At 46.4% G+C, this 16,124-nt stretch overlaps 1 protein-coding gene across 4 annotated transcripts in view; it reads right to left on the reverse strand.

Moving 5' to 3' along the window:
• Window positions 1–16,124, reverse strand: part of kalrna (kalirin RhoGEF kinase a) — a 164,394-nt gene that overhangs the window by 89,146 nt on the left and 59,124 nt on the right. For all 4 annotated transcript variants that reach the window (XM_035393034.1, XM_035393036.1, XM_035393035.1 and 1 more), the window contains exons 4-9: window positions 14,124–14,316; window positions 13,171–13,686; window positions 10,709–10,831; window positions 8,880–9,071; window positions 7,894–8,025; window positions 4,748–4,978 (exon numbers count right to left, since the gene is read on the reverse strand). In XM_035393034.1, the coding sequence (XP_035248925.1) occupies window positions 4,748–4,978; window positions 7,894–8,025; window positions 8,880–9,071; window positions 10,709–10,831; window positions 13,171–13,686; window positions 14,124–14,316 (1,387 nt within the window). The remainder of the gene's footprint in view (window positions 1–4,747; window positions 4,979–7,893; window positions 8,026–8,879; window positions 9,072–10,708; window positions 10,832–13,170; window positions 13,687–14,123; window positions 14,317–16,124) is intronic.

A 16,124-nucleotide genomic window follows, 5' to 3' on the forward strand; every position in this document is an offset into this window, starting at 1 on the left:
GGGCCTTTAAAAAAAATCTTACTGCAAGTGGTACTGAATTGAACTGTGTAATTACGTAAATTGCAAATGTAATTTTTTCCTGGTTCTTGCGACAGGTAATTGAAGGGCAAATGCATCGCAGTTCTTTTGTGGATTCGCTCCCTCAGTAATTTGTAGCTTAATTACCAAATCATTTCCATCGTTGCAGCACTCCCCTTGTCTTTTTTATTCATTCCATGATGGTTAATTGGTGAATATATAGATTGACTGATTTTAATTATCAATACATTAGACAGATTCACTCTCAGAAAAGCAATCTGCAGACATCACTGTCTGTGGACCTTAATGTCGAGAGATTTAAGCTTCAAAGGCAGTATTTCGAAGATTGTGACGAGAGGATTCAGAAAGTACCCATTTTATACCCCCGCACCATTTATTCTGACACCGTGACTAATGAACAGCCCCCTGGCCTCAGTGTAAGCAATCTGTCTCAGCGCATGCATGATTTTCCCCAAATGGAGGGTAAAAAAAAATGTTTAAGCAAGCTGCCTCAAACAAACTGACAGACATCCATTTTGACTCGAGCTGACTCGTCACCATTGGCCTTTTTTTCTGTTTCCCCTGTCACTGACACATCAAGATCCGCCATTAGCTCCACAGTCGCTACAGATCATTAGCCCCCTTAAATGCGAGAGTGCAGGGCTAAATCCGATTATTTTTTGCCACTAAGAAAAAAATGTAGTGAAATGCAGGTTCCTTCCAAAATACCTTTTTTAAAAAGCCTTAAAATAGAAAGTGTATGTCTGGGTTTAAGTCCAGGCAATACTTCAACTTGCTGATCTTTTGTGCTCTATTCTATTGCCCATACGTAATCCCATATTTAAAATATGAGGACTTGTCGTCATAGAGATAGCTTTAATCTTTAATGAAAGAAATGAAAAGAATGTCCCGCTTATCTTCAGGGATTTCCCATAATGCCGCGCTGCCACGCTAACCGGCCACTCATCTATTGTAAAGCTTTTCGCAGATGTCCTTAAACTAGCCGAGTTTACACAGAGTTAGCGCGCATGTCCCATTGTCTTGGAAACTGCCTCTGAGCCGGACTTAAAAAGAGGGAGATTTATGTCACGCTACGGACTGTGCGGCGGTCACTTGTGGGCTGAGCAGATAAACACGAGCGCTAAATCGCGTGGAAGCCTCAGTTACACTTCAGGGCTTGGCCTATCACCGAGCCCACAACAAAGGATTACTGCACGCATGGCTATCTGCAGAAGAGAGAGGCCTCAGCCTGACATGAGCGAGACCAGTGAAAGAGAAAGAGTGAGAGGACAGAGAGAGAGAGAGAGAGAGCAAGAAAAAACAAGAGAGAGAGAGAAGAGAGGAAAGGGAGAAAAAGAAAAGAAGAGAAAAGATAAACAGAGAGATGAAGAATAAGAAAGAGGACAGAGGAGGAAGAAAAAAGAGGGGATGAAAAAAGAAAGACAGGGAGAGAGGAAGAAAAATAATAGGAGGAGGAAAAAAGAGAGGAAGAAAAAGAAAAGAAGAGAGGAGGAAGAAAGAGAGAGGAAGAAAAAGAAAAGGAGGGCGAGAGAGAAAGGAGGAGAGGGAATGGGAGGGAGGGGGAGACTGAAGGGCACGGCACACCGTACAGCCACACAATGAAATCCCAGAGATGCCCCAACCACTCCCCCGTGTCCCTATCATCTGGAGAATAAAGAAGCTTTCAGATCCCCAGACCGCATCTCCCCAGCCAGCGATGCGCTGTGCACGCCACACAAAGAATGACTGACACTTCCCCCCCCCTCCTCGCCCGATCTGCGGCTCCACTCACTACCTGAGAACATCCCGCTTTGTGGCTGAAAGGAGCCGCAATCCTAAATGAAGCTGTGATTAATGCAAGGGGAGGGAAGGGATTGGCAGGGATGTAGCGATGCTGCTGTAGCGTTCAGCAGGAAGCGTGAGGCCCAGCCAGGCCGCTGGCAGGGTGAAACGAGGTTAATACGGCACGCACAAAACAGCCAGGGATTCTTCCAGGAAGCCGGGCGCTGCCGCTGGTTTGTTATGTCGACGATGAAGCGGTTTACTGTACATGCACCGCTACCAGAGCCCAAAGCTGCTCACCCGGGCTTCCAATATTTATAACCCGCAGAACAGCCATCATTTATTAACACACATACCGTGTACCTGTGTCTCAACATGCACACACAAACACAAACACACACATACACACACACACACGCACGCACAAACACACATGCAACCACACACACACGTACACACATGCACGCACACACGCGCACACACACACATACACACGCACTCGCACACACAAATGCCCACACAAACACACAGTGTGTGGGCTGTAATATTACTTGGTCTTACTCCATCTCCTATGAGCTAAATGCACAACATGCATTTCATGATAATTATTTACCCCTAAATCTCGGAGCCGGGTGGATTTGATCATCCATATGATGCCCAGAGGCCTGAAATAGTACCCCAGCAGTGAGACATGGTGCTGGGCATGAGTCTGGCTTTATTTCTGGGACATGTTCCTGCACACTGAGCCTTTACTGTGGTGGGCCTGCAGTGGTGCTTTCTGAACTCAGCCGACTTTACATTTCAGAGAGAGCTGTGACTAAAGATACTGGCTTTACTCCCCTAAAAAACATTGTAAGGGATCCAACAGTGTCTGTTACCGTGCACTATTTGTGACACTAATGTGTTCTGCTTAGAACACATAGCATGACTAATAAAATGTGTGAAAGATAAGCATGCAACCACACACATGTGAACGGGAAAGTCAGGATGCCCTGACACAAACGCGCACAGTGATTTTCCCACACAGACTCCAGGGCGCAGATTACAGCGCGGCCATCCCGAGCCAGTTCTGCACACGCTCCTCAGGAACTGCACAGAGCACCACCTGATTCAGACCTCGGGCCTGAAGGCCTGAGGCATGGTCTTTGGCCATTTTTGTTTAGCATTGCATCCAGCCGAAATGCTTACGCTGGGAGCTGTTGCACATAAAGATGTGTGTTTGGCACTGTGGGTTATGACAGTACTGCAAGGTAGACCAGAGACAGTGATACTAGCAGGCCTAATTTTATTTGTGGTGCTAATGTTCTCTAACATTAATCCTACTCCAAATAAATAAATGAACAACCACATGCGATGCCAATATGAGCCAGTTAAGCCGAAATGCCCTTTTCCCACGATTATGAAGCCTAGCAACGGCAGGCATAATCTTGCCGGGGTTTACGCAGAGAGCGAGGGACCGATGGCAGAGGGCCAGTGGCTTCAGAGCTAAGCTCTCCAGGGGCCACTCCCGGGGCCACTCCTGGCCGCGGCGGTTCGAACAGAGGTGAGGATCATCCCTTCCCAGCGCTCTGCTCAAGAGCACACTTCTGACAAACTGAACAGCAAGGGGGGTGATGGGGTGGGGTGGGGGGGTTTGTTCCGGTAGGGGGTTAAGAAGAGAGACACCGAGAGAGAGAGAGAGCGGAGAGGAGGGCGAGAGGAACCGAGAAATGACATCACAGCACACGCATGTGTGCGCTTACACATACACTCACTCATGAACATGCAACACACTTACACATACACTCGTGAACATAGAACACACTTAGACACACGTGCGCACACACACACGTGCGCACGCACGCACGCAGTATTACCAAGGCTATAGTATTAGTCAGTACTGGAGTTTTATCCAGTGAAATATGAAATATTAAGCGTAGGAATTATTCATGAAAGTCAGGAAAACCTACATAAACAGCACTTGAGTTTCTCTCAGGGGCCAGTGTTTGCTTTCTGTTGCTTTCTGAGTTCAGAACACAACTTGGCAAACGGACTTGGCGAGCGCTCTTGCGGAATTAAAGCAGACCCCGGCTGAGGAGCTTTCGCCCGATAAAACCCCTTTGTCTTTGGATGGAACCCTCGTATGTAGTGTGGTATTAGCATAGCGCTAACGCAGGCAACATTATTCATGCTTCTGTAGAAGTCCAGCAAAAAGATACCAGAGAAACATTTTTTTTGTGAAAACCACACAGTATGTCACAACAAATGACTACCAGAGCACCATTCTGTTCAGACCAGCATTTCTCTATACAACACTGCCGCAGTGAATTAATGCATAACTTGTGGCAAACAGTATGCAACAGAGGTATAAAGTATCAATGTAGCTGGTGGTTATTCACTATTATAAGAGTAGTCTTCATTATGCATGGTTTTGTTAACCTCTTTCCATGTCAGTGAGTGAGTAGCAAAGAGATGAGTCTACTCTCCTACAACATTATGAAATGTACGTGCTGGCCTTTACAGTACCCCAGATTTGAACAAGAAACCATGTAAAAAGAAGTTACCTTGTTAGTCATTGATAAATATTGGATTAACATAATGTTTGTGCTATCAGTTTGAGGTACATTACATTACATTTATTTGGCAGATGCTTTTATCCAAAGCAACGTACAATAAGTGCATACCGAAGGTCACTGGAACAACTAACAGGTCCGATTAGGTACTCATTTTGTACAGTTATTCATATGAACACATTAAGTCCAGTTGACACAGTGAACATTACCCTGACCTAACCTATGCTAACTTATGTCAAACGAGGAGGCATTATAAGCTACAACATCAAGACAATAATGCAAGGCACAATAAGTGCTGGATGGAGGTAGTGTCGGTTATCCACATATCCACTGTTAGCTGCGATTAGCGGCGCGCAGTGTTAGCCGGTAGCACCCCGGGGCGGACTAGGCCCTACCTGCTGGACGTCCTGCTGAAAGACGCACAGCTGGAGCCTCTGGTGCAGCCGGACCTTGCGGTGCTGCCAGATGCTCTCCAGCCGCCTCTGGTGGTGCAGGACCTCGTGCACCACGTCCAGGATGCAGTGCACCGCCTTGGAGTAGTTGGCCGTGGCCGTGAGCGACTCCGAGTTCCCCGGGCTCAGCGGCCGCTGCAAGACATCCAGCAGAGCCTTCCCATCCTGACTGACCTGGAGTCAGTATAAGAGACAGAGCGTTATTACACATCCAGCAAAGCTTTCCCATCCTGACTGACCTGGAGTCAGTATAAGAAACAGAGCGTTATTACACATCCAGTAAAGCTTTCCTATCCTGACTGACCTGGAGTCAGTATAAGAGACAGAGCGTTATTACACATCCAGCAAAGCTTTCCCATCCTGACTGACCTGGAGTCAGTATAAGAGACAGAGCGTTACTACACATCCAGCAGAGCCTTCCCATCCTGACTGACCTGGAGTCAGTATAAGAGACAGAGCGTTATTACACATACAGCAGTGCTTTCCCATCCTGACTGACCTGGAGTCAATATAAGAAACAGAGCGTTATTACACATACAGCAGTGCTTTCCTATCCTGACTGACCTGGAGTCAGTATAAGAAACAGAGCGTTATTACACATCCAGCAGAGCTTTCCTATCCTGACTGACCTGGAGTCAGTATAAGAGACAGAGCGCTATTAGTCATCCAGCAGAGCTTTCCTATCCTGACTGACCTGGAGTCAGTATAAGAGACAGAGCGTTATTACACATCCAGCAAAGCTTTCCCATCCTGACTGACCTGGAGTCAGTATAAGAGACAGAGCGTTATTAGTCATCCAGCAGAGCTTTGGTGATCTGGGAGGAGGGTAATAAAATAAACAGAGAATAATTACAATTGTTTATTTATTCGTTTAGCGAACAGACCAGCTTAGGTAACTCACTTTTAATGCGTTTTTCCCTCGCACAGCTGATTTGCTGAAGCAATTCAGGTTAAGTACCCTGGCAATGCCTCATCCTAGAGTTGGACCAGAAAAGTACAACTCCAGTAAAACGCTACGGAGATCAAGAGTCACCACACTTAATTCAATCTATCGGTCTGCAGGTTTGAGCAATTCTACGGTGAGGAGATCAAGGAAATTTAATAACTGATGCACTACCACACTGCAAATTATTGAATTATGCCCGCTAATAATATGAATAAGAATAAGAATAAGAAAAAAATATTATGATCTTTATTTTAATCTATGGCGAATAATTAACCCGTTTTATCTCCCTCCTCTTGTTCTCTCTCCTAACGTGGAACCTCTAAGGCTATTTGCAAGCCTTTCCTGTGGCTACAAATTCGCCCTTCGTTTCTGAAGAGCCCAGACTAGCAGCAGTCGGTCCCGGCACAAGCACAATTCCACCGTGCGTCACCGTGCCTTAGCTGGACGCGCCACCCAGAAGAGCACTTCGGTTCAGTATATATTTTAAAATATGACCGTATGGGAGGTAAGTCTTTTCCCACTGCAGTTATGAAAAAATTCAGGACTGCACTGTTCCCGCGCAGCGTTCTCATACTGCCAAATCAGCCGTTTTCAGCATTTAATCATATTTACAAGGTAAATTACTTCCGTAATTGAAATGTAGTTTCACCATTAGCCGTGTCATTACACGTACATTACCGCTGACCTTTACTATTTTTTCAGTCAAGGTCCGTCTGTAGGTAAAAATTACAAAAACAAACAAGGACAAAAGAAAAACATACGGTACTTCTCATAAATTAAAACGTTACAGCCAGAGTACTGCTGGTCACATGCTACGGTGGTTTTGATAAAATGCTGATAAGGTCAATAAAAGAAAAGCTATTCGCATGCATTATGAATATGTGGAACATTCTTTAGAAAACATAATAGACCAATGCCAATGATCCATACAGCTGTAATATGGATGATTAATAATAAATACCTACAGCACAAATGTGGAAAAAGGCATGGACCCTATAATGAGCCTGCATGCTTCACACTAAATCAGAAAGAGTGTTTTTATATTCATAAACATTGCCATATAGCAGTCCTTACGTTCGTATTTAGGCACGCAGGAGACACTCTTATCCACAGTCACTTGTGAATACATATACAGTCGGCCTAAGCAACAATGCTAAGTGCTAATGGTAAGTCACTGGGTTCAGCGTTAGGTGAGCCAAGTCGCGGGGTGAGCGGGTGTGTTTCCAGCCTGCAGTGGAAGACGGGCAGTGTCTGCTGTGACTGTAATGGGGAGCTCATTCCACCACTGGGGGACCAGGGAAGAGATGTAATGAGAATCAAGAGGAAGACCCCTTTAGAGAGGGAACAGATGTGGAGCTGAGGAGGTCTGGCAAAACTGTATGGTTTGATACACTTGGCTGGACAGCAGGGTTTTATAGTGGCAGGGGTGTAAGATTTGATACACTTGGCAAGATTGTAGGGTTTGATAATGACCGGAGTGTAGTTTTACAATGGCAGTAGTGTATGGTTTGATAATGCAGTAGTGGGTTTATATAATTTGGCAAATCATACATGTCTATACAATTAATGAAAGAATCCAAGTTTTACAAGATATGCATCACTGAAACAGCAATACAGGATTTATAGAAATTTCCATATGTTAGCTTGTATTTGTTGGCAAAATATAAATTTTTATATTGTTCACAGGACTATCCAAAATGAGCTGTCTGTGGTGCACTAAAAGAATATGAGCTTTTGCCGTACTCCTGTGGAAAATAAGCGCTATAAAAATAGTGCTATAGTCACTGTAATAAAACCAAAGTGCAAAATAAGTGCACATGTACAAGCTCAGACACAACTGAATTTGCCACAGGTCATATTTCTTTGTAAACGGTCTTGGAAACATTGTAAACAGTTAAATGGTCAAATCCAAGAAATTTTCCCATTTTTACGTATCACTTAAAATAGCCATTCACTTCTTTAAAAAGACAAATGTATGCTAAATTTGCACGCTAGCTGATATAAATCCATGCTATGATAGGCAGATTAAGCAGAACAATGATAAATCATCATTCCCCTACCGTTAACTCTGATTGAGAATTGACTGAAGTGAATGGCAGAACCTCCCTGATTGGTCAGTTGGGAGCGCGGAGGCGGGGCTCACCTCGGCGTAGGCCTGGGTCACCTGCTCGTAGAGCGTCTGGTGGTGGTGGATGGCCAGCTCCAGGTCCTGCATCCCCGTGGGCAGCCCGCCCTCGCTGCACATCTTGCACCAGGACTCCACGCCCGACAGGAACTGGAAACGGGGGCCAGCAGACGCATCGGGTGAGCGGAGCCGGGCCGCACCAATCGCAGAGCTCGGCGGTCGTTACGGCCGGGCTTTAACGGGCGGCTGAGGTAAACGGGCCGGGGGGGGGGTAGTGGAGTTGGGGGGGGGGGGGGGGGGGAGCGGGCGCTGCTGAGTGCTTTCTGACAGGGCGCAGTAATTTTCTCCCCCGCCGAGGAACCGGCGGCCCAACCTGCACCACTCCACACACTCAGGATCGCTCACACTCCAGCCCCAGCCAGGAACTCAACGCGCATCAGCGAGAGCATTACTGCTGTCCCCACAGTCGCCACAAAACCACCACAGCAGCATAAAAGGTAAATACCAGCAAGTGCTTAAGCTACAGGAAGTCATAAGATACAGAGGCACTTTCAAGCACAGAGCCTGAAACGTTGTAAATTATTTTCTATACGGAGTGTGTTCCCCAGCCAGCTGGCTGAGACATTATTATTATCTACTAACTCCGGCTCTGTAATTCGGAAACTTTAATTCACGTATCTGACCGAACATTTATCAAGCAGAGCGCTAACCGTTCTCAAAATATATTCTTTGGATTATCTAAAACACTGGAATTAAGAAACGCCAACCCAAACAGATACTGTACGTCCTGATAACAGTTGGCAAATTTGGGACGGGAACTGAAATCAGTCTGGCACGTCACAGCATCGAATAGGGTCGCAACTCAAAAACTTCACACCACCTTCAGAGTGATTAACCTGAGGGAATCAAACCTTCCCCTTCCCGGCTCGGGGAGCATGGCTGGCTCTCCCGCCGGACAGACAGACAGAGCCTCTCCACCTTAGTGTAGTCGGGCGTGCGCCCACCTGCTCGGCCTTCTGGTGGAAGACGGCGGACATGGCGAGGATGGTGCTGCGCTCGTCCAGGGCGGCGGCGAAGCTCTTCCACTCCTGGTCCAGCTGGGCGGAGATCTGCTTGATCTGCTGCGAGGCGTAGTGGCCCGCCTCCGACAGCCGCGTCGCCACAGACATGATGCGGCTGATGTTCACGTAGGCGTTCTGCGGCGAGAGACAGAGAGAGAGAAGGGGAGAGAGAGAGAAGGAGAGAGAGAGAGGGAGAGAGAGGGAGAGACAGAGAGAGAGGGGGGAAGGGCGGGAGGGAGAGAGAGAGAGAGACAGAGAGAGAGAGAGAGAGGGAAAGAGAGAGAGAGAGAGAGAGAGACAAACAAAAACAAAAAAAGCGATATTTCGATCAGCGTTCGCCGGCCTCCCACGCGCTCACCCAGAGCACACTGCAGAGCTCACATTTCTGCGTTCGGTTCGCTTTTCCATTTTTTTTATTATTAAGGTTTTCCTGCTATTTCAAAGCTCCTTGACCAGAAGCCCACCGCTTTATACGATAGCCCTGTTGACAGGGCTCGGTGTAGATCTTCAGCCTGGAAGGCATCGGTCTTTCCATCTCTCCGCTGGCATCCCTGGCACCCGCAGCGGTGTCGGTTTCACGCCCACGCGGGCACGCACACGCCCCGCCGCCATCTGGGTTTGGGTTCTAACGCCGCGCCCTCTGCCCGTTGCCCGACTTATCGCGTCTCCCTCATTTCGCCCGCTTTCAGCTTCCGCCATCACACCGCTCGCTTACTCACAGCCTGAGTCAGCTGATGCAACGGCCAGAATTACCGACGCTTCATCAAAACCTGGAAGCCAGACAGAAAGGTCCCGGGTTCAATCAGCTCCCCAGCTTTGACTCATGATTAAATGCATTTTTCCCCCCCCCCCCTCTTCTTCCTGGGCAAAGGCAGTTCCGTTATCAGCAAATTGAAACCCGCCGAACGGAACAAACCCTTTGATTTAAATTGCAGGATGAAGTCGGGGACAAATGTCGATTGAAAAGGGGCCAACGGGCGCGAAAGAGAAAATAATAAAATACGCAAAATGCCCGCGCATAACGTCGAGCGAACTCAGCGGCTATCGGTGAAAAAGCAAATCTGCTACTTTCTAATCGTGCTAATTCTGGCCTTTTTTTCTCATACTGAAAAGTCTGCTCTTTTCGTGCTCTTTTCCGGTGACCGCACCACAGCGGTAGACGGTTGGAGGGCAGCGCTGACTGTTCAGGAACGCGCGGAACACGGACGGGCCTGTCGAAGGCCTCTTCAGTCCGCTCATCAGAACAAAACGACCAGCGGCTCAACGGTCGGCACCCCGCGCCGACCCAAGCCAGCGGGGGCCGCTCCTCCTCAATCACAGCACACAGGAGGCAGCCCAGACCCGGCCCCGGGCTCCAGCGAGGGTAGCACCTCTGCCTTGTGATTACGGCCCCGGTGTGTGCAGGGCTACAATCAGGCGGGGAATCAAGGGCTCAAGAGGAAGCTCAGCGCTCCACCACGTCTAATCTCCAAAGTTCACAACAAACTTTTGTTAGGCTTCAACCACATCAACGCTATTGTTTTGGAAAAACACCGGTCATTATAGGCAAAATGAAAACAGCAATTAAGTCAATGAAAGACAGTATTTACGAAGCAGGAAACTGACCTAAGACCAGCATTTCGGAGGTATACTCCCTCCAGGGACTCGTTGAAGTGAATAATAACCTAAGCAGCAGCGAGTCCACCTTTTATCACACATCCCACATGCAATCATGGGCACACGGATTTGAAAGTACCACTGAATTCCTTAGAGCTGTTAGAATTGTTACCAACCATAGAGTTCATGGCAAAGTGATTGTGCTGTGTTTGGAGGTCCACTGCATGCTGGTAGCTGACGCCAATCTCGGTGTGGCTCTGCAGGAACAGCTCCTTGTTGTGACTGATCCAGTCAAACATCTACGGTGAAAGCACAGGAAACAGACTTTACTACACATAAATTGCTTGCACAATTTAATCAGAGAACCATCCGTAGTTATATTCAAGTTCTGCACGAATATTTATTTTAATCTGCCACCAACACCAACAACAATATTATTCATACAGCTTTTACAACGACAGAACAGAACTGAAATTCTTAAAAATGTATTTTTTTTTTTTCAGCATGCACCTCTAAATACATTTGATGAAGCTGAACCAATGTAACTTGAAAGACAATGCAATTTACAGAAGGGACCGTGAGTGTAATGAAATTTACTGACAGCCCAATTAAAGTTCTCTAATGTCCGACAGACATCCTTGCGAAACATTAATTAGATGAGCTACAGTTTGTTTACAAGCACTGGAAGAAAAAGTCAATTTAACTGCAGACAATGGACTCGATACGGCCACAGTGATTGCCTAAGGAAAAGAACCATACCGGTAATTATTAAGACAGTTTCAGAGGAAGTGAGCACAACATCCTGTGGATCCTGAATTTTTTACTTATTTATTTTTTTGCAAAACATTCATTGATAGCACGCACAATCTTGCCATCTGAATTACAACAAGGGACCAGCAGCATTGCTTATGCACAGGATGGCCCTGTAAGAGATGACTTCTGTGGGAGTGGTATTCCAAAAGAGTGACATTTCCCTTCTAGAGAGATCGATTTCCTGCAGACTCATTCTGACAACTGTCTGTGAAGCACTGCATTTTTAATGCGAAAAAAATCACCTGGCTTACTGCACAGAGCATGTGCAGTTTTCTGACAGATGTTTGGGGAAAAATGGCATTTGTGAACTGAATTTTATTAACATTAACCACAAGCAGGCCCTTGTGCAAAAAAAAAAATTAATAATTCCAATTTACCATGGTCATAATGAAATTTCTACTCTGGACACCAAGCACATAACATTAATAGAAATGAAACATAACACAAAACAACAGCACAAAAACAGAACACAATTATGTTTACGCAAGAGAATGCCATCGAAGGAAAACAAAATTAGCCTCAGTATTCCATTTAACTCGATGTCAACGGCAAATTCGGTTCTACTCTATCGCGAGGCTTTTCGGTTCATCGAATAACACCCCAGAAAGGATCGGCGCTGCCATTTACAATCGCCATCCTATCGGAGCGACTGTCCTCAGTCGACATTCAACACCCAGCAATAAATCTCCATCTGGACCCGCCCTAATCGAAAGCATCAGCGGTAGAAGGTGGCTAAAATTAGGCAAGTGAAAGCATTTATGTAAAAGTTCCTCAACAGTGCGCACAGTACAGTCCAGGGACCTATTGTCATACAAGAGTAGCTATGGGATATATTAAGAGATAAAAAAGAACATTTGTTGGAGCAGAGGGAGTGTTGCATAATAGTGCATCAATCATCGCAGAACCACGCTAGCTGTTACACTCTGTTCTATCGATGCTCCTTGTCCTTATTAGCCTGCATTGCAGAGTGTCTTTCGCTGAATGTCTTGCCAGCTTGTGAATCTTTGCTATGTCTTCAATATGCCTTTGATATAATCTTTGATAAGATATAGATACGTACAGGTACAGGTATTCTGTATGGATGAAATGCTGTTTTAATTATATGAATTACTCTAATCAAAATATTATATCGGAAAAGAAAACGTTCTTCACAGGGTGACTTTCAAAGGGGGCTTCCTTAAGGACTTTTAATCTGCTTTTAATCTTTTTTCGTGCACACACTGTATTCCCACCAGGGTGAATTAAAAGCATACATATTGCATTATTCGCTTTAATAACTAGAACATTAAAGCATGTCCACAAATACAACTTGCCCTTAGGAGAGAAACTCCAAAAAAGAATGAAAAATGAATACTTGCCCATCGCACACAGACCTGCTTCCATGCATGTTCCAACACTTCATAGTACAATACATTTTCTAGTTGCATTACATCCAAGAATTGAACTGAATTCATTCTGACAGAGAGACATATTTTAAACTAAAACCACTCAAACAAGGTTCCCTAGAACTCAAATGATTAATGTATGCACTTTATGCAAACTCATAAGATCATATTTTGCAAGCTGCAAATGTTTTGAGGATGTATGCCTGGGATAAATATTTACACTTAAGGGACAGAAATTCCTCAAAACCATCTCCAGCTGCTAAAAAAAATTAAAAAAACCGTCAAAGCATTCTGCTTCTCAGGTCACTGCTCCACACAGCCGTTTCTCTAACTGCCACACTGACTCACCGCGGCTCCACACGGCCGTTTCCCTAACCACCGCACCACCCCGCCCCACCACCCTCGCCCTACCGCCCCCGCCCCGGACCAGGGCGCCTCACCTTCTCGGCGTCCTGCTCGTAGAGCCGCAGCTGGAAGCACTGGTCCAGCTTGAGCTTGCGCACGTGCCACATCTGGTGCAGGTGCTGGCGGGTGGAGTGCAGCTTGTCCAGCAGGCTGGCGATCTTGGGCACCACGCTCTGGAAGTCGGCGCCGCCCGAGACGCAGTTGCGGCCCGAGAAGCCGTCGGCGGAGCCGCGGATGCACTGGAGCAGCCGCTGGCCCTCGCGGTCCAGCTCCTCCACCGGGGCCTTCATCACCTTCTTCTTCAGCTGCGTGTGCTCGTCGATGAGCCGCCGCGAGGCCTCCACGTCCGCCGGGAACTCCTTCTTGGCCAGCATCTCCTGCAGGTCCTCCAGGCGGGAGAGGAGGTGCGCCGCGCTGCCGATGAACTCCTCCAGGGAGACGCGCAGCTCCATCCACTCCTCGTGGTTGTACTCCAGGGAGCCCTCGAAATCGTCCGTCAGCTGAGACGGGTCCACTAGCTTCGTCAGACCCTCCACTGACACCATGCTAGTCTGGAACACACACACAGAGAGAAAGGGAAGGTCTATATTCCATTCCTCATTTAATCAGGCAACTGATTCTGTTACAGAAATGGATTATACTGAAATTAAATTTAGATAAAATATAATATCAATGTGTTGGATATCTTGACAATGTATGGGCTAATATACAAATTGCAGCCGATTTCAGATAGAGTGATCTCATTTTAAAAAAATGAACTGCTGTGAGATATATTATTCATTATATTGCCAAATAAGTTCCCATACCCACAATATACTGCAGTATATTGCGCTTTGTAAGGGTTTGCTCATGGTGTAGTTTTAATACTAACAGAGCACAGCTGGCGCCTATTGGGCTTATATAAACTGTGTTAGCATTGATTCAGTGCTGAGAAGGCTTAACGGCATCCAAGCTAAAAGCCCGGGTGACGTGTCTGAGGGAAGATCACCTCGAAGGTGAACTTGGCGCTGCCAAAGTTGGTCTTCTGCTTCTGCCAGAAGGTGTCGGGTTTGATGATGAGGGCGACGCAGATCTCTGCGGGAAAGGCTTCTTGCAGCGTCTTCAGTAAGGGCTTGATGAGGTCCCACTTGGAGCCTCGCATATCAATGATTACGGTAAATCCTCGCTTGCAAACGTCCTCGCTGCGAAGAGAAAGGGGAAACAACGCGGTGGCTCCGTCGCTCTCAGAACTCTCACACGCACACAAGCGCTCAAAGGGAAGACGTAGAATGGCATGGAGGATGATTCAGGATTAGCGTCAAAGCCGTCGCACGTAGCAGGCGTTTATCTGGCATGACTAAATGAATCGTAAATTCACTTTGTACCGCGTGTCTCGTTGGTCTCCTCCCGTGAAATCACACCTGAGGTTTAGTCCACCAATGACACAATTCAACAAGACAAGTTGTAAACTTGCTGGAGGATGAATGAGTCTTAGCACCCCAGGCTTCTTACAGTAACTGTAACAAATTATTTATCAGTTTCTTTGCCCTAAATTCCCAAAACAGAGGTCCCATTTATTTTTTCCACAAGTAATATTAATCTTCCCCTTTTTCTATTCTTAGCCCTTCGCTATCAAACGCACTTCGCTGATTGGTAGATTAAAATAACCGGTAATTGCTTTGGTGTGTTCAATGCCCTGCGATCCTCTTCAAATTAATGTAGCCCAGATCTCCTTTCTGATGCCAGGTGAGACACACATAATGGTAATGGGGGTCAAATCTACGCCAGCGTGACTCTTCTCAAACAACAAAAGCAGTCTTTCCTTCTCCAGTCCTTCATTCCCAAAGTATTATAAAGGGGTCACTTGTAAAACCGCAATACATGACCATATAATGGCCAAAGCAGTGAACAGTAGGATGCTTGTGCAGTACCATCTTTCTCATTTTTACAGAAAGGGTGAAAGACGGGTTCTACCCAGAGGAACAGTGCAAACTGCATGAGGTTGTAGAACGTCACTAAACTGTCTCTTTTCTGAATCTGAAGCCACAATACTTTCACCACACAAACAGAGCACAATGAAATTACATAACACCATCTTCTCTGTAAGGAAGACAGTGCCTACTGTAAAACTCTCAGCATGGTTATACTGTAGGTCTGAGAATGAAAGGAACAGCATTCGATTGGAGTTTCTGCTACAGTGCATTTCCGTGCTAGTGACAGTAGACCTGTAAGAGAGCCTAAAGCAAGCTGAAATGATGGTTCGACTACATTGATTTTCTTATGTGTACAGCAGTAACCGCTGTAATACAGCGATCTGAGCATGCTTCTCGCAGCTCCTACGGGACTGCAGTGCATGTCCTTTCCATGTAAACGAAAGACAAAATGCAAATAGCCCGACTGAAATTTCCTTCCTTTCCTCCAATACAATATCACATATTTCAAAGTCTTTTCAGACCTAACAAAAATAATAATTAAATAAAAATCTAAGCCTGCAGAAGCTTTAAGGCTTCCCTAGGTAGTTTCACACAATCATTTGCGTTGAAAGGCAAATCTTATTCATGTTTGCCTTCTGTTGGATGTTTAAGAGCAGAGTCTTTTACAGAAGCTCAGCCCAGAATGAAATCAACACCCCCAAAAAGCAGACTAAAACGTACAGTTTAGCCTTTTCTTTTTTCCAGGGTCGACAGAAGCCCTCAGAAAACACTACATGGCCCCTCACAGTGCCCATGCGCTAATAACCCTTTTTTTCGACGTGTGCCAGTAACCAGGGGGTCATTCCAAGGCACTGTTTGCTATCTTGTTTTCGTTTCTTCGCTCAGGAGTGGCTGGCGGTTGAAACCCTTGCTGAGCGCCCTTTTGCGCTGTATTACAGTGAGAGGCTTTGAAGATGCCTTCAGAGACCGATCGATGGGCAAGCGAGCCAGCTGCTGCCCCCGGGGCGAGGAAACGACGCAGCAACACGCGCAGACGCCGCACCACCGTTAGCATGTAGCAGCGCCAAGGTTTCTAT

This window comes from Anguilla anguilla, chromosome 15, assembly GCF_013347855.1.
Source record: "Anguilla anguilla isolate fAngAng1 chromosome 15, fAngAng1.pri, whole genome shotgun sequence".
NCBI classification, from domain to species: domain Eukaryota; kingdom Metazoa; phylum Chordata; class Actinopteri; order Anguilliformes; family Anguillidae; genus Anguilla; species Anguilla anguilla.